The 18,932-nt window shown below is 50.4% G+C and overlaps 1 protein-coding gene across 5 annotated transcripts in view; it reads right to left on the bottom strand.

The window, feature by feature from the left end:
- The window catches only part of BANP (BTG3 associated nuclear protein), a 115,295-nt gene that overhangs the window by 73,764 nt on the left and 22,599 nt on the right, over nt 1-18,932 (bottom strand). For 4 of the 5 annotated variants that reach the window (XM_047078899.1, XM_047078902.1, XM_047078903.1 and 1 more), the window contains exons 2-4: nt 13,814-13,952; nt 9,051-9,142; nt 7,500-7,699 (exon numbers count right to left, since the gene is read on the bottom strand). In XM_047078899.1, coding sequence (XP_046934855.1) covers nt 7,500-7,699; nt 9,051-9,142; nt 13,814-13,883 — 362 coding nt within the window. In that variant the 5' untranslated portion in view covers nt 13,884-13,952. Of the gene's footprint in view, nt 1-7,499; nt 7,700-9,050; nt 9,143-13,813; nt 13,953-14,355; nt 15,246-18,932 lie in introns of those variants that run through there. The other variant, XM_047078900.1, reaches the window with a different exon arrangement.

The raw sequence follows: 18,932 nt of genomic DNA, 5'->3' as shown, positions 1-18,932 counted from the left end.
GACCAACGCAACCTCAGCCCAGTGATCCAAGACCACACCAGCAGACAGAAGTCACGGAGCCAGCACGCTCCCTGGAGAAGGTGTGATGAGAATGGCACTTCGCCTCTGGGGTCTGCCTCTCAGACTTCGGCAACCCCAGGCTCATCAGGAGAAAAGCAACAGACAAATCCCAAGTGAGGGACAATCTATAAAACACCTGACCAATACTCCTCAAAAAATTATAAAAACCAGGTCTGTGAGATTATCACACACCAAAGGAGCCCAAGAAGACACAGCAACTAAATGGCAATGTGGACCTACAGGCATTTGAAAGGTAATACGTGAGGGACGCCTGGGTGGCTCACTCAGTTAAACATCCGACCTCGGCTTCTGTCAGCTCAGGTCGCGATCTCACGGTTCGCGGGTTCGAGCCCCACGTCGTGCTCTGTGCTGACAGCTCAGAGCTTGAAGCCTGCTTCCGATTCTGTCTCCCTCTCTCTCTGCCCTCCCCTACTGTCTCTCAAAAATGAATAAAAACGTTAAAAAAATTGTTTAAATAAAAAAATAAATATGCCAGTACTATGAAAAAGTATTACGTTAACAAATTCCAGGGTTTAGACAAAAACAAAATCCCTGGAGAATACAAATTAAATAACAGTGACTCAAAAAGTTCCACGTTTATCAAAGTTCTGTATTTATTAAAGAAACTGAATTCATAATTCACTGGCAAACTGGATCAAATATTTAAGGAAGAAATAAAACTAACCATACAGAAACATTATCAGAAAACAGACAAGAGAAGGCTTCCCAAACCATTTTTTCAAGTTTTTTTTATGTTTGTTTATTTTTCAAAAAGCCAGAGGATGAGCAGGGGAGGGGCGGAGAGGGAGAGGGAGACCCAGAATCCGAAGCAGGCTCCAGGCTCCGAGCCGTCAGCACAGAGCTCAATGCGGGGCTCAAACTCATGAACCATGAGATCATGACCGGAGCCAAGTCAGACACTTAACCGACTGAGCACCCAAGCAGCCCTCCCAGATAAATTTTTGAGACTAGCATCGTCCTAGTAACAAAGACAGGTCAAGAAAGAAAACTATAGACTAGCATACCCCATGAAAACAGATGCGAAAACCTTCCACTACACGTTAGCAAGTCGGTCCAAAAATACATAAAAAGGGTAACATGCTATGACCATCAGGTTTATTATGACAGAAAGGCAAGGCTGGTTTAGCGTTTGAAATCAATCAGTATAACTCACTGCAACAACAGAATCAAAAAGAAAAACCACATAATCATCTCAAGAAGATACAGAAAGAGCACGTGAACATTCAATTCAAGGCCAGCTCACAGTAAAAACTCTCATGAAATCAGGAATAGAACTTCATCAACCTGATAAAGAGCATCTGCAAAAGATTTACAGCCAACACCACACTTAACGGTGGAAGACTGGATGCTTTCACTCGGAGATCAGAAATGAAGTAAAAGTACAAAAAGAAAAAAAAATACACGCTGAAATGAGAGATCCTATCCATGGAGCAGACAGGGTGCCTGGGTAGCTCAGTCAGTTAAGCACCCAACTCTTGATTTTGGCTCAGGTCATCATCTCAGGGTTCTTGAGTTCGAGCCCTGCTTTGGCCTCTGCGCTGAGTGTGGAGCCTACTTGGGATTCTCTGTCTCCCTCTCTCTGGCCCTTTCCCCTCACACTCTCTCTCAAAAAAAAGAAATGCTAGAGAAATTTGATGACAAGTAAAACTCTATATATGTAAAAAACATATATGACCACAAATACTTCCCTTTATCTTAAGTCCTACAGCAAAGCTACTAAAACAAAGTGAATTTAGAAACGATGCAAGATAAAGGTAAGTATAGAAAACACAGTACCCTTCGTGACAGCACCTGAAAGTATGGCGTACTTGGAGAAAACTTTAACAAAATGGGAGTAAGAGCTACGCACCGAAAACTAGAAGACTGCTGAGAAATTAAAGACCAGCGTAAGGGGAGACGTGCACCGTGTTCGTTCTTGGGTCCAAAGACTCCATGGCGTTGAGAGGGCAATTCTCTCCAAACTGACCTACAGATCCCAAGTGATGAGCTTTGCACTATTCTACCACGAGAGAAGTACTCCAGATTAGCAGACGTGCGCGATCTATTAAAATGCTCGGCTGCACGTTTAGCATCTGCGCTGCTTATCAGACTGTATCTGAGTCATCACATTAGGTTAATCATTCCGCCGGTTGTATGTGTGTAAACTGTGAGTTTTCCTTGGCTGGTACTCGGCCCTGACAAGTACAGGGTACCCTCGTTAGGTCACTAAACGCGTGCGGCTGTACAAAGGAGTGTAGACAGTCGGCGAGAGATCATACGTCTAACAAAGTTAAGTGGAAACATCGAAAAACTGAAAACTTGGTAAGGAAAGAACTAAAACCAGGCCCATTGTGGCTAAAACCAAACCTTTTCTCATAATTCAAACAGCCCTATCTGGAGTCTCTCACATTCCAAAGCCTACGAAATGCTACGGTCCTGACTGAAGAGCTCAATGACCCAGAGCGGAAACGCTCTGAACACGGATGACCCCTCACCAGGACTGCAAGTGTCCCGAGACACCCCAGGAGGGGACCTCTCTCTACCCAGAAGCCACGAAGGCTCAAAAAATAGCCTTTCCACAAACATCCACCAACACTTAACACAAAAGGCCCTCTGGGAAATAAAACAGACTCAGCAGCCAGCATGGTAGAGGGAATTTAAATAATTTCTTGATCAATAATCAGCTTAGAGGAAAGGAGAGAAAATCATTTTCTTCCCTCAGGTGTCCCAGAGGACATATCTCTCTGAAGGAAAAGATTATCTCGAAAAGAAATCACTTGTATGTCTGAGTATTACAAAGAGGCCCCTGATTTACTCCGATTGTTTTAAAATTGTAGATGTAGAAGTACACTAAAGTTTTAAAAGCACAAAAAAAAAACTTTTCAAGCTTTAAAAATGAAAATCTGTTGTACGGCAATTACATCTCAATAAAAAACCATTTGTGCATAAAAAATAAAAGCATCTTGCTTTTAAAAATAAGAGACAAGCATTTTTTTAAATGAGTCAATGTGTAGTAACGTGTCCCGTTAATGAAAACCAACCGGGAGCACGAGGGTTTGAGCTGCTGTCTGACTCGTCACACAGGCTGGCCCCGTAGGGCAACGGGGACAAGCGGGAATTCTCCCACTCCAGGTAGGCACCGTGCGGGCACCGTCCTGCCAGCTTCCTGGCGGTCATCAGCTAGGGCAGCAGCCGCAGCTCAGCGATGTCCTACTCACTGTGCTCTCTCCAAATGGCACGGTGTGTAGCTTCAATGAAGTGCAAAAGAGGAATTTCTACGCCGATCTGCGTGAACGTCCCTATGCATACACCTGACCCCTGCAGCCCACATTCTAAAATTTTTTTTTTAAACGCGTATTCACTTTCCGAGAGACAGAGACAGAGTGTGAGCAGGGCAGGGGGCAGGGAGAGAGGGAGACACAGAATCGGAAGCAGGCTCCGGGCTCTGAGCCGTCGGCACAGAGCCCGACGCGGGGCTCGAACTCACGAACTGTGAGATCGTGACCTGAGCTGAAGTCAGACGCTTAACCGCTTAACTGACTAAGCCACCCAGGGGCCCCTGCAGCCCACATTCTAAAACGGAGGCCCTTCTGAAATGCGCAGAGGGCCTGCCACAGCTCCTCAAGGAGCACGTCAGCGGTCAGCCACTTCCAACGTCGACACCAACGTGAGAGGAGCTTTAGAGGTAAAGCCTCGAGTCGCTACACCTAGAACCACAATTAAACAAAATCCAAATTTATGGTGCACTTCCAAGAAAGAAAAGCACCTACCTGCAGCACCTCGAGTGTTCTTTTCCCCAAGAAGAACACCGTCATTGGATGAAACCTATCCAAACACCCTCACCGACAGTTTCATTACAACGGTTAAGCTTGAGCATCAAAGAAAAAGGTTTTCTTCCATTTCTTTTTCTTGGACTCATTTAAAGAATCTCATTCAGGCGTACAATCTGAAAATCTGGATCCTAAGTCGCCACCTGGAGCTGGCAGCGCTCTGCCGCCTTCTGCCCCCCAGGGACTAAAGAGAACAAGTAACCCTCAGAGCTAAGAGCACGGTCTCGAGAAAGAACCAGCAGATGAGCGGGCGCATCTCAGAATGCAGACGCCGACTTAGCTGCGCACCGCGGCTTCGGGCCGGCTCTGGGCCTCAGGCAGCCTCTCCAAATGGAAGGGCGAGCGGGGTTTCAGACGACGGCTGCTCACCCACCACCCGATTCCTCCTTAACTGAAAAGACCTTTTAAGGGGCCCCCATCTGTCGGGTTCAATTACACTCAGACTTCCCCACGAATCATCCACGACATGGGCCTGAAAAATCTTAAATTAAAAGCATATGATTTACATCTAAAGTAATCCAGAACTTAAATGCTTCTAACTTATATTTTAAACATCTGAGGCCCAAAATAAATAATTGGTAAAAGTACTCTGTTACTCAGAATGTTAATCAATTTTTAATTTATTTTGGAGACTTTCCCTTTTCTACGTCCCACTTACTACTCGCATTTCATACTCACGATTCTCCTTTACTTACGGTTTACAAATTTGTAACCTTCTAACTAAAATATACACTTTTTCCTCTGATCTACTGTAATTAAATTCTTCTCCCTTACTTCTCCCCAAAATTTCCTGTCAGCAGCTTTCAACTGTTGTCTTAATTCTTTAACAATCATTCATATACATATGACTTAACGCCACACTTAGGAGAAAACAGAAAAAGGACTGTTCCTTTCTTACTCTCACAGCAGTTTCTACACGTAACTGTTTTACGAAAAACATTCACAAACCTTGTGTCAAGACACAGTGAGTGCGCTCTCTGGCAGGTTGATTTTATGTTACCGGTACAATTACTCAAAGCCAGAAAACCTACCTGATTGGGTTTAGCCAGATCATATATCTGACTCGGTATCAGAAAGCTTTCCTTTTAATTTACCGCTTGTCAATACACACACAGAAAACCACAGCAGCTTTACCTCCTGTCTTGGGGCAGAGGGAAGCACGGTGGGATTTCCACCCAGGGAGGCTGCCCATGGTGTCTCCCTGCCAGTCCCGCGATGGAGAAAACGCTGAAGAAAGCTGGAGAAGCTGGTGGCTCCCTGCCGCCCGGAAATGCCTTCATCCAAGTAAGCCCCTCTGCCTTCGGACAACCCAAAGCCCAACAGGACACGGCACACCGGCCCGGAGGCCCAAATCCAAAGGAAGGGGTGCCACCCTGTCTCCCAGCCCCCACCCCCCAGCTTCATGGTTAGGACCGCAGGAGACGGAAACGGAGCCCTTAAAGGCAGGCCCAGGTCACCTCCGTCTTGTCTTGTTTTTGAAGACGAGGAAACTGGAAACGGACAATTAATACCAGCACGTGACTTGACCCAGGTCACCGCGCGGCTTCAGACCAGGGCAGCCCGTGGCACGCAGGGGCCTGTTCTCCCAGTAACACACCCTGCTCCGGATACAAAACAAATCCCAAAACAAGCGGCTCGCAGGTCCAAACCGCAGCTGCAACAGCACCCTTCAGACCTGGAACTCACCCGCCTGCCCCTGATGGAACCGTCACAAGGCATCAGCTGTGGAATCTGAACAGGCAGACTTCGTCGACACTTTCCCTGACTCGTCAAGATTACCTCTTCCAAACACAGGTAAGGAAGTCACACGCGAAGGAGGACCACCCTCGGCACGGGCCGGCTGCTTGCTCACGAGTCATTCTCTTCTCGTGCCCCGGAGCAGCAGTTCCCATTGGAACTGCTGGGGGCAGGGTCTGAAATCCAGTGGGGCGTACTGGGTCATCACACTCACGAGACACCGCTGGCACTTCGCGGGTATGGCCAAGGAGGTTAAGACATCCTTCGGCGCGTGAGACACGCTCATCTAACAAAACATCTTCCTGCACAAACTTCCAATGTCCCCGACACTCCAGGAAAATCAGGATTCTAACAGCTCTCTGAGCCTAGCATCTGACTCTATTCTATGCTCCAACACAAAATGTTCTCGGGTAATTTTAACGTAACAAACTTTCCAGGAATTCAACTATCGTTCGAGTCTAGAAAAAATTCCATTTTGCTTTATTTGAAACTTCATCAAGAACAGCTCATCACCTTGTAGGATTCCATCACCAACTAGTATTTGAGTTCCCAGTGTGTGCGGACTCACGCCACAGCCCTCCCCACCACCAGGACTCCGCATACGACGTCTGGGCATCTGGCCTGCTCACTGCCCCCTCGTGCATCTCACCTAACCGTTCACTTATGGAAATACATGTTATCGTATTATACCCCACCGGACTTTAATTTCTCCTTATGCTACAATTAAGACATTTTACCGGTTTTTCCAATATAAATGTTTTCTTCACATCACATTTTGGGATAAGAGGGTATCACAAAAAAACTGCTCTGAAAACAGGCACTGGTTCTGCCAGGGTGGAGCCCCACGGCCTACAGAGATGAGGGTCCACGAGTGTCTGCTGGAGGAAACCCACGCGGGATCTGGTAGGGCACCTGCAAACACAGGGCGAAAGCCTGTCTCCGAGCAACACCACGGAGGAGCCCACCTTCCCTAGGGACAGAGATCAGGCGTGGGCCACGCGGCATTCCAGACACACGAGGCACTAGCAATCACACCCACACAGCAGCCGTCCCAGACAAACTGGGACAAGTGGCCACCTTGAAAGTGAAGCGTGTTCGTGAGCACTCCCAAACCAAACCAGGAACCCCCGGTCAACCCCACCTGCCCCTTATCGCTGCTCCCATCCCCAGGGCACGTGGGCAGGGCAGAACCCAGCAGACACTGGCAGCAAGGCGACGACAAGAGAGCCCTTAGCAAAAACGCTTCAAGTTCTCATCACCTACAAGGACAAATTCTGCCGCCACCACAAGTGTGACTTTCTTTGGAGCCCCCGTGGGAAAAGACGAGACGCCAAGGCTGACGGAAACTGATGCCCAGAGCCTGAGCTTTAGGTCACGCCAGGAACACCAGCATCTAACCGGGCACCCTGGACAGAGACACAAACAGGCCACAGACGGGGACACATCTTTCCAGTCTAGGTGAATTCTTTATGAAGTTTCAACTCACACGGTGTAAAACTACCACAGGCACCACTAGGTTAGACCGTGAGTGTTTTTAGAAGACGCAGTAACTACCGATAGGAAGGAAAGTGCAGGATGCTCCGGGAACACTTACAAGCACTGGCATCTGAGAACCAGCCCATGGGACACAGTAAAGGGAAGAAAGGTACACCTTCCAAGATCTGGTGGGCTGGCTGCAGAGGACACGCGACAGGCTGGTTCGTGCCCGGGAGCCGACTCAGCGGCACTCAGGCTGCACGTCACACGTGTGCTTTCCTCTCGCTACACCCGGGGCCAGGGAACCGAGGAGGGGACGCCGGCGTGTGCACAACTCCCGCCACGGGGCCAGGCGGGCCGGCGGGCCGGCGAGGGGGCCCCGCGCTCCGCTCTTACCATCGCACTTTGTTGCACGTCTGGGTCGCGCCGAGGGGGGAGCCGGCCACCATGGGGACTTGGATGGGGCTGTGCTGCTTGTTCGTGACCAGGTCCAGCTTCTCCTCTAACGACTTACAAGTGGCCTCCAGAGCTTGCAGCTTGGCCTCGATGCTATCCAACCGTAAGCAGATTGTCTGGTTAATGGAGTACAGGAATGACTGCAAGCGGAAAAGAGAAGACCCTCAGAAGGGACGCCGAGAACCGTAAGCAGCCACGTCCCCGGATGCCGACCCTGGTCGCATCTGTTCGGGGAGAACCACCCCGCAGCGCCTCCGTGGGGGCCCCCTTCCCCAGGGCGTGCTTTCCGGGGCCGTCCCCGTGCGCCCAGGGTCCCAGCTCTGCGACAGCGCGCACGCGGTCTTCGGGACGCTGCCCTGCTGGCCCGAGTCGCCCACCGGGAAAGCGGCACACAGCAAGCGGACGGCCTGCCGGGGCCGGCCGGGCGCTTCCGAACAGCAAGCCCGCCACCCAGTGGCCGGCACGCGGCCTGCGCGTGCAGGGCTGCGGGCTCAAGTCCCACCCGCCTCCCTGGGCCATGGAGCTTCCCTGAAATTCGCTTCCCGCCAGTGGCGCTCCTCGGGGAGGGGGGGAGCTCGCCCGCAACCAGTGCACTGCCTGCTGCAGGTCTGCGGGGGTGGGGGGGCTCGAGAAACCACCGCCGGACAGGACAGGAAGCGGTGTCCATCTTTTCTCCCTCCATTCCTTTGACTTGGGACAGTAACAGACACCTGCGAAACACGGGCGCGGAACCAGGAGACGGGGACCAGGGACCAGACTACGGGGACAGACCAGGGTGGGCACTGGGCTGTGGGAACAAGAGACCCGGGCGGGCACGGGGCTGAGGGGACCGGGGGGACCAAGAATGGGGACGAGGCGGGCTCTAATGGGGAGGGGCAGACATCCTCAGTCCCTGCGCAACCGAGCTCGTCTTCTCAAGGACCTAGGCGCTTCTGAAACCGCCTGCGCGGGGAGGCGGGGAGCGAGGGGAGCCACGGGATGAACACAGTCCGCACGCGTCCACGCAACCCGCTTCGTGGAGCGGTCACTGTGCCCACACACCTCCTCACCAGAGCGGCCACTGGCAGGGAAGGCCCACCTGCACCCCCTCCGAGGACACTCCCGCGGGGACCGGGTGTGAGGACAGCACGTGAGGGCGGCGAAAGGACCGTGAGCGAACAGCACGGGACAGCTGGGAGGGGGCAGCGCGGGAGGGCAGCGTGAGAACGGCGCGTGACGGCAGCACGTGACCACAGGGAGCGGGCAGCGCGTCTCACTCGCGCTGCGCCGCCGCACGCAGCCGCGGCCTTGCGGAGCCCAAGGTGCCACAGCGGCACAGGCGGGGCCCAGCGTGGGGTGGGGACGGCGTGGCGCGGCGGGGCGCGGGGCACGTGCTGTCGGAGGGCGCGGAGCAGACACGGAGCGGGGAGGAGGCACGCACTCCACGCGGCAGGCGCGCCCCCAGCAGGCGGGGCAGGTGGAGGAGGGACCGGGGAGGCGCCGCACTCTCACCTTGATGGAGGGGTCCTGGCAGTTGATCTCCAGGCGCTGGCGCTTCAGGGCCGGCTCGTCGTCGTCGGTCACCACATGGTTCTCCAGGACCACTGAAAACCAACGGCGGGGACAGAACACACACGTGAACGTGAACGGCCGGACGGGGCCGCGTCGATACTAAGCTAGGAAGCAGTCGGGCCGCCTTTCCGGTAATGGAGAAATAACGCAAGCCCTTTCTCATTGTACTTGTTTCGTGTAAACTTAAAATTCTCAAACAGAAAACAGGAGCTCTCCTTAATCTCAAAAAAAAAAAAAAAAAGTGCAACACCAGGCAAAGGAGTTCCCTGATAGGCCACCAACTTGACCTAACACCAAAACGACAGACTTCCCACTTAGCGCTTGCTCCGCTGAGCTGCCCTGTTGGAACGTCAGCAGGAGAAAACCCAAGTAACACACATTTCTCTCCAGCGTCAAAGTCGTGTCTGTTGGCCACCGCACTGGAAAACCAAAACCGCTCTTATACTCCCTTTCCGTAGGTGTTTACTCCTCAAAACCGTCTCAGCCCCGGCGCGCGGGGAGACCGCCTCAGCTGTCTCATCTCTCCCTGCACCAGCCACCCGCCCTGTCCGCACCTCCCAACTCCCCCTCCCAGCTCCTCCGCACTCCGGGCCGGCCCGGGGGGGCTCCCCACCGCCTTCCTATCGTCCAGCATCCGCCGCAAAAACAACAGTAAAGGTAACACAAAATCCCACACCAAAACTGCCACGATCACATCGTCCCTGCAAAGGCGCTTCTCTCTACCCCTGCTCCTCGGCCCCAGACCTAGTCAATCTAATCTGTAAGTGGGACACACTCACAAACGTAGACAGAATTTCAGATTCGATGTTTGTTTTCCACATGATACGGTGAGGGCTTTTCCATTTTGCCCCAGTATTTCCTCCTTCTCGTCTTGCCAAAGTCACCAACCTTCACGGCCTAGTATATTTCCCCTCCCCCGTCCTGCGTGGTCACACGTGGACACAAACAGGTACACAGAGTGGGGCTGCCACGGGCTTACCAACAGATCCGTCTGCATTTTTCCTCTGCACTTAGCAACGGAACGTGGACAACCCTCCTGGCTAGTGGCTTCAATTACTTTTTAAGGGCAATATCAGAAATAATACCAGCGCGTGAGGATACACAGGTGCGTGTGCAGAACACCGTACGTATACATGCACACACCAAGACAGGTTACCACGGCACTTGTGGGAATAAACCGTAGCACGCAAACACTTCGGGGTATCATCTGTCCGCCTTTCAAGTGCACCCCACATTCTAGTTGAGCACCCCACATTCTGGATGGACTCGCCGCGACAGGCGTCATCGTCTGCCTTGCTCAGACGGTGCTGTCTGACCACATCCCTGCTCCTCCCCCAACCATCCCAGAACCACCCACCGCCCAGCCATCTCTACTCCGGGAAATCCGTCCCCCTTCCCTGCAGCCCCGGGCAGATGCTGGAACTCACACCGGCTCATGCCATGATACCAGCCATGGCACGGTGTCTACCCCCCGGGCGGGTGCCTCCCCGCCCTTTACCCACAGAGCTATGCACAGATGTGGGCAAAGCACATCCTGCTGGCATGTGATTCCTCACCTGCTAAGGGACAGCTGGGGCAAGCACGGGGAAAGCCAGGTGCCCTGCCCCCACCTCAAAGCACTGACGCTTCGACAGGTTGTACAGACTAAGGTTCCAAATAAGATCTCGATTTTTTTTAAAGCGTCAATGCCTTTAAGCCCATACTTACTAGATGACTCATCTCAAAGCTCCAAAACTTGGAGACGCTGAATAGTCCTATGGCTCAAACGTGAACCTTTCATGGGTCCAAGGCAAGAGCTGTAAACTGATTTCCTAGAGGTAAATTATCCAGAGCTGTACCTTGCAGACCCTTATAGCCAAGGTCAACAATAACAGAAAGCATCTTGCTTACCAAAGGGCTTTGCATCATGCACTGTGCATCCTGTGGAGGGAATGCCTCAGCCACCTCCATAGAAATGGGTGAGAATGGATTCTCATTCAATTAAGTAAAAACAGAAAAAATCCATGCCTGCAAGTGTTTGTGGTTAGCAAAACACGGGTTCTCGAAACCCGAGTCTATTTACTCCCACTGGTGGGTGAAAACTGGTAGGTGAATTGTATCAGGACTGGAAGACAGATCCTGGCAACCGTTATTCTAATCCTTTTAATTTGCTGAACAGAAAGCAAGTCCAGTGAGGTTAAGTGACTTGTCCAGGGCCACACGGCTAGTTCCTGTAACTACAGAAGAGTCCATGCCCCACAGCAGCGTCAAGTACCTCAAGGCTTTAAGCAAAGGGGCAGACGTGTAAAAGGCAGTGCACCCGCGGCAGATGACAGGAGCATGCCAGGATCCTAGCAGTGACCTCCTATGGACGTGGGGCTACAAGTTTACTTTCCTTCGTCCTTTGCTACGTTTGCACACCTTGCTTGCGCTGCCTTTTAGAATTCTGCTCGCAGTACTTTTAGATAGAAGAACTCCGTGTTCATTACAGCCGTGACTAACAACTGGAAGGGCAGGCCTAAAGAAGGCTGCAATCTCGGTCCATGCTAGACAGGCATAGTGAGTGTAGCCATGGCCGGGGGGGGGGGGGGGGGGGGGGGCGGGGCGGCAGCGAGGGGACATGAAAAGTAGAGGAACCTAAACATCTTTGTTTTCATACATGCCAATAAGCAGTTCTTCTGCTAGGATTTACTTCTACTTGCCTAACTACTTGTAAATTTCACAAAGTTCGTATTTTATGGATGAGGGAAAAAGATCATCTCAGTCTTAAGCCCACTCTAGAGGCAAACACGTATATGCAGCATGGTATTTGCTGGGTGTGTGCAAGTCCTTTTGGACCAGAGATTGGAAGCTTTCTGCCTACTAAGGCCTCAGAGAGCCCCGTACACAATGGTCTCAAGAAACAGTAAACTATAGTTCCCAGTTATTTAAGGAACAGAGACGGGATAAAACCAAGCTTAGAAATGGTTTCTCTGAGCCTTCTCTCAACTATAATCTACAGAGAAACAATTTATTTAGGAAGGAAACTCTCTCTGGAACTTTAACAGTTCTAAAAAGGTTTAAAAGTTATGTAATAGGAACATTTTCCTTTGGTAACATTGCAATGTGTGTTTTCTAAAGAAACTGTCATTCACCTACCAAAATATGAAGACATTTTTAAAAGTGTTCTACAGTGATAGTGCTTCTGTTTTTCTTAGCTCAGTGGCATCTAAGGTGTGGTGCTAATGAGGCCAAGGTTCCAAGTTCTAGCTCTAAACAAACAGACTAACTTTCACAGACGAAACTGTGGTCACACAGCTGCACTCACAGACCGTAACTTTGTTCAGTGACCTGCCAGGCTCTTGATCTCGCCAGCCAACAGGTGACAGTGGTTCTTACAAACAAATCAGAAGCAAACTAAGAGGAAAAGCACAGCATCCCTCAAAAAAGGACCTCTATTTCTTTGTGACTGCTCACGTGATTCTAAAATCATTTATACTACTCTCTCCCTTCCAGAGCAGAGCTAAGTTCCAAATGAAGTTTTTTCAATTAACATATCAAACAGATCACAAAAGATAGACGTCTTCCTACTTCTTATGAGATTTCTGAAAATTCTCTTTTCTGTGGGGGAAAAAAAAAGTCAGCCTTTCAATTCTATTATTCCAAAAAGAATAACCAGGCAACTAAAACACTCAGTGATTGTATCGTATGCACTTCTCATTTCCAACTTTAAAAAAAAAAAAAAAAGAGGGGGAGGAATTTACTAAGAAATCTTCTAAAACAAATGCGTACACAAAGCTTTTCATAGATGAAATTCCTAAAATGTAGGGTTTCTTTTATACACAGTCTGCTCAAGACAAATATTTAAAGTTTCAAAGTAGATGTGTGCTTTTAACATCATTAAGAAAAATTACCAGCCTTAAACAAAAACACAGAAAAAAAGTCATTCTCACACACAGTCAATGACAGAATAACTGAATAAAACGTTACTGCGAGGGGCGCCTGGGTGGCTCAGTCGTGAAGCGTCTGACTGGCTGAGGCCACGATCTCACGGTTTGCGTATGAGGTCAAGCCCCTGTCGGGCTCTGTGCTGACAGCTCAGAACCTGGAGCCTGCTTGGGATCCTGTCTCCCTCTCGCTCTGACCACCCCCAACTCTCTCAAAAATAAACGTTAAAGAGAAAAAACCCACTATTGGAAATGTGATTATTAATCATGCAAATAAACCAGTTGAGTGTTTAAAAAAAAAAAAATTATTAAAAAAAAAAAGTGAAAACTTTTCCGGGAAATCTGTTAGTGTCGTATCAAAAGTTTGAACATACACAGCAGTTCTACTTCTGGGAACTTACCCTACAGACACATCTGCGAAGATACACGGGCAAGGGTCCTGACTACCAGGGTGTGGTGCAGACAAGGTCAGTGGCGTCTGCGGGCAAGAGGCCCATCGGTCGGGGCACACGCGAAGCAGACCTGTGCGCTCCCGCCAAGCATGGTTTCCAAGGCGCACTACAGTCCGGGGGGAAGCTGTGGAACCCCAAGGGTCACAGGACCACCGTGGGCAGGGGAGGAAGGTGGCTTCCCCCTGGGATGGACGGCCACGGGCCGACGTTCCGGCCCCCCGTGGTTAGCGCGTGCATCGTCTTTGCTCTTGCTGTACTTTTCAAAGGAAAGAAAACTTCTGGAAGTGCTTCTGGACTTCTGAGGGACAGAGAGGATAAGAATGTGAGCTGCCCCCCAGCTCCCTACCTGGGTGACCAGGACTCAGGTCTTCCACGGCAATCTGCACCACGTCCGCCAGATCCTGTTCTGACATCATCCAGAGCGAGAGGAGGGTGGCCGGCGAGTGGGCGGGAGTCAGACTCGCGCGGGACTGCGTCTCCGCCACCTACAGAAGCGGGACAGACAGGGACAGGGAGATCACACGGTGACCTGCGGCGTGAGGCTGACCGCCAGCCTCGTGGCTCCCAGATCACAGCCGGTGCCGTGCTGTTTGACACAGGCCACTCCTCGCTTCAGACCCCCGAAAGGTAGCGCTCTCGGAGAAGCGAGCGGCAGTTCAGAAACCCTGCTCATCCCCACCGCCAGACCGGCCCTGCCCCACGGCCTCCCGCTTCCTGCGTCCTCGGTCCACTCCGCGCACCAGCCTCCCCCGCTCGGCCTCCCGTGACGGCCTGAGCACTGACCGTGCCGTCCGCCGGCCGGAGTCTCGGCGGCCCCCGCCCGGCCGGCCCGTCCTGCCACACACGCCGCACCGCCCGGTACCACGCTGCCCTGCCTCCCGCTTTTACCTGAACGGGCCCTTCTACCCAGGGCTGTTGCTCCCATACTCCGTTTCTGCGGCTCGAGGCACCATTCCGCTACGCGCCTCTGCTTTGCTTTCCTTTGGCTTCCAGAGCAGACCCAAACCACAGCACCGCCCTGCTACCGTGGCCTGGGAGCACCATCGTCCTTTCCCCCAAGCGCCCTCACGGGCAGGGGTTTGAACTGTCATCCCCGAGCCAAAAACCATGTCTGGAACAGTCAGTTACTTTCTTCTTGCTCCTGAAACGCTCTGATTAGGCCAAGAGAGACCTTATCTTCCAAAACAAAAACGAGGCCATGTCGTGTCAGATATGGTCTATCAACACACGGATCTAAACATACTACGTAAAAATGGGACATCCTGGAGAAGTCAGGAATCAACGTCACCGTGATATTTTATCTTACGTGTTTTGTTTTAATTATTTGTGGTAAATGTTTATAAAATAAATCATGTATTGATCTTTCCCCAACTAGACTATGCCCTCAACTCTATAGCTGTGTTCCTTTTGGCACTAAGTGCTCCCAGCCCCCAGTCAACACTCCTGTGGGGCAGGAGGAGTCAAATTAAAGTTTTCAGATCACCCGCTTTCAGCTACAGGTCTAGCGACAACTCCTGTTAACGAATAAGTTCCAAGAGGCATAAAGTTCTAAATTCTCACATCCTGTGAATAGAGTGGCTCCTCTTCCCCTTCTTCCAGATTTAAATTCTACATAATTTCTTAGAGAAAACAATTATAAAAAGGAGAAACCAATCTCCTGCCTTAAATCTCCCTTTTCTTTTTTCTTTTGGTGAGTGCAGGGGGTAGGGACAGTATGGGGGTGGGGACGGGCAGAGCAGAGAGAGAGAGAGAGAGAGAGAGAGGGAGAGAGAGAATCCGAAGCAGGCTCCAAGCTGAGTGCAGAGCCTGATTCGGGACTTGATCTCACGAGCCACGACATCATGACCTGAGCAGAAGTCAAGAGTCAGATGCTTCACCAATTGAGCCGCCCAGGCGCCCCTTAAATCTTCCTTTATGGAGTATGTGCAACATTTCTACGTAAATGCACGATCAAATGTATAACCGGCAAAATGGCAAAGGTGCTTCTATTCCCAGTTGATACACCTGACTCAACAGTGAACAAGGTGTCTATGCACCAAAGGAGAAACTGATGACAAGCGCCAGGGAGGGAAAAAGAGGCCTCAAGGTACTGTGACAGAACGCTTTAAGAGTCCAACTATGAAAAGACAGCAGTGACGAAGATTTTTAATCTTTCCATGTCCCGCCATAAAAACACATGAGCAAGTAGGATAGCAAAACCAAAATCCAGGCCCATGTCTATAACAAGATTGAGTGATGAGGTATTCCTAATGAACCCCAAAATACCAGCAAGTGGGGACAAATCACTGACAGCTACAGGATCGCCATGGTGGGAGCAGGTACAAAGCAGGAAGCAGAGAGAAGCAATGGGACAGGGTGACAACAGCAGCTGAAACCAGGCGGTGAGCACAGTCCAATGGCGGACAGCCACAAAGGGCTTTGCGGGAGCATCTAGAAGGCCTAGACAGTCTGGGCCCCATGAACTCTCAAGGCTAACTACCCAAAGCTCCCTTCTAGGCTAAATACCCTAGAGAGAAACAACTGGAAATAGAATACCAAATGTACAGGACAGAGAAAATAGAGACTGAGAGAAATGGACGTCTGGTTGAAGATGAGAGAGAAAGGTGTACCCGGCTGGCTAAATCAGTGGTATGTGCTCTGAGTAGTGAGTTCGAGCCCCATGTTGGGTACAGAGCTAACTTAAAAAAGAAAGTGGGAGAAAAAAAACAGAGCCAGGAGAGCTCAGAAAGTGAGTTACTGCGTCTTTTAAAACTTTCTAACATCAATAGAATGTAGAGCCTAGAACACGGAAATTAGAGATAACTATTCTAAATCCTGCCTCCCTTCTAAATATCCAGGCAACTTAATTCCACATGAAAATGAACAACAGAAAATACTGAAGTCCAATCTCATGCAAAGATTTCATGTTTTAAAAGAGACTAAAGGAGCACTTGGGTGGCTCGGTCAGTTAAGCGTCCAACTTCAGCTCAGGTCATGATCTCAAGGTTCGTGGGTTCAGGCCCCGCGTCAGGCTCCGTGCTGACAGCTCGGAGCCTGGAACCTGCTTCGGATTCTGTGTCTCCCTCTCTCTCTGCCCCTCTCCCACTCACACTCTGTGTGTCTCTCTCAAAAATAAACATTAAAAAAAATTTTTTAATAAAAAAATAGAAAAAGAGACTAAGGAGGAAAATAATAGCACTACAGACCATGAAAGCGTGCGTAAAGCCATGTCCTTGAAAGAGATGAAACCCAACCCTAGTATTCCAAAACAAGCTGAACCACACAGAGGGAGCGGGTTATCGTTAGCCGTTAAGCCAGCATTACAGATGTGCAGAAGTGAGGGGACAGGACGCAGGAGGGAAGTGAGAAGGCGCCCAGGAGCACATAAACACGGTAAACTGTGCCTTAAGAAAAATGAAATGAGAAAAAGGGGGCAAATTGGAAGAATGAGAACGAAATGAAGGAAGAGTTCAAGAATGAGGAGCACAGATGACGGGCAGAGAAGGCCCCGTGGACGTGGAGAGCAAGGCTCTAATGACGAAAACCAAAGCAAAGTCCAAGGAAACAGAGCACTCAAAAGGGTAAATCAAGAAAACTCTTCCGAGGGGGGAAAGTTTAAAACTACTTATGAAAAAGACACACCACAAACCTCGGTGCGGGAGCGGGGGGACGAATCAATCCCAAGACACACGCTAATAAAAATTTAAAAAAAAAAATTCCTTTACACATTCAGGCAAAAACACCAGGTGACTTAAAATGGGCAAAAACGGATGATCAAATACAACAAAAAAAAGTAGATTAACATGTCTAAGATACTCGAAGAAAGAAATGTGAGCCAAGAATTTTATATCCAGACAGAATGACTTTCAAGTGTGAAGGCAGCAAACATTTATCACCCGCTAGCTCTCAGAGAAGGGCGTTCCCATCAACCCTTCCTGAAAAAGCTGCTAGAAAACAAAGCTCAGAAAACTCAAGTCACTTGAGGAGACAACACGCACACTGGTTGGGGGTGAGCACTGTGCATTTACAAGCAGAACTAAGACTAAGTGAAGAATATAAAGGAGAGAGTACCGTCCACAATGGCTACACGCTCTGTGACACACATACGACTGTTCACAATGGGGAAAAACATTGGGAGAACATACACAGAAAAAGGCCGACGATCTCCCATGACCACGTTGAGTGGGAGCACTGGCGTTCCCTTCTGAGAACGTTCGTGTGCAGATGAGTACTTCTGGGACAGTCCAGGTCGATCATTCTTCATGTCCTTGAGAATCAGGACAAGCAGACCTGTGCCAAGATCTACGTACCCAAAAACCCAAAACAAAACACAACCAAGGCGTGGTTCTAGAGGCAAAAGGGTGGACGCAGCCTACACGTACACCAACAGGGAGTTAAAACAGGGCCCACGAGGCCACACGATGGGACGCCAAGTGGCTGTGTGAAAGAGCCAGGCAGGTGTCTCCCAGAAACCACGCCCAAGATACAGAATTATATGAATATAAGCGGGGCAGAAAGTGTATAGCATGCTTTTTTTTAAAAAGAAATATGCTGCATACGCACAGACTATTTGCACAGATGATTCCTGGGACATTAGAGGGAGAGAAAATTATTTTTCCCTTTTCACTCTCTTATAATATTTGCATTTTTATCCTGCGCATGTGTCACCTTCTCAGAAATAAAACTGGTCAGCTAAACACATGGGCGTAAACTGCTGGGGAAATCCTCAATTCCAGCGTCCATCCCAGAGCGCGCTGCCTGGGCACTGGAGTGCGTGTCCCTCCCTGGGAGCGGGTGTCGCACGCACGGCAACAGCTCCGAGGAGGCGCCAAGACGAACCCGGTGGACCCAGGAGGGCCCGTCAGGCCTGACGCGGGGTAGAGAACAGATGTCTGCTGACTCCGTGTCCTCCAAAGATGACCCCTAAGTACAGATTCACTGGCAGTCAGTCTGAAGATCGGGGCTACTCAGGCCGTAAACTTGGTCTTCTGTCCAAATTAAGAGCCCAAGCAAAGATTATTAAAGGGTACAGTGAGCTGTTTCCTGAAGGCAGTGGTCCTCGGGGACAAAATACCACCCAATCAACCTTTGACCTGGTGGATTTAAAATGTTTTGGGGTCACAGATTGCTTTCAAAATGTAAACAAAACAAAACAAAACAAAACAAAAAACTGTAGACCCTTTTCCAGGAAAAGCACGACAGACAAAATTCTGCCAAGTTTCAGAGCTTCACAAACACCAGGAAGGGCTGCCTATCTCAGCCGCCCTTCTGATGCTCAGTGGAGGAACCCGAATTTACCGGGCCACGCGCCGCCAGACCGCTCCCCCCACCAGCCGCTCCTGCAGCCTAGCGACCAGGCCTGGCCGAGGGGGTGTACGTGCAGACGCGGGGCAGCTGCCAGGACACCTCGTTGAGGACACCTGGCGTGTGGCCACAGCCATCCTGTTTTCCTGCTGGACTATAGGGATGAGGACGGGACAGAAGGA

Source organism: Lynx rufus, unplaced genomic scaffold (assembly GCF_022079265.1).
Source record: "Lynx rufus isolate CCGP_SWC_20201006 ecotype Redwood Valley unplaced genomic scaffold, mLynRuf1.p SCAF_16, whole genome shotgun sequence".
NCBI lineage: Eukaryota > Metazoa > Chordata > Mammalia > Carnivora > Felidae > Lynx > Lynx rufus.
The sequence above is the reverse complement of the archived record's forward strand: the minus strand, read 5'-3'. Positions and strand labels throughout refer to the sequence as shown.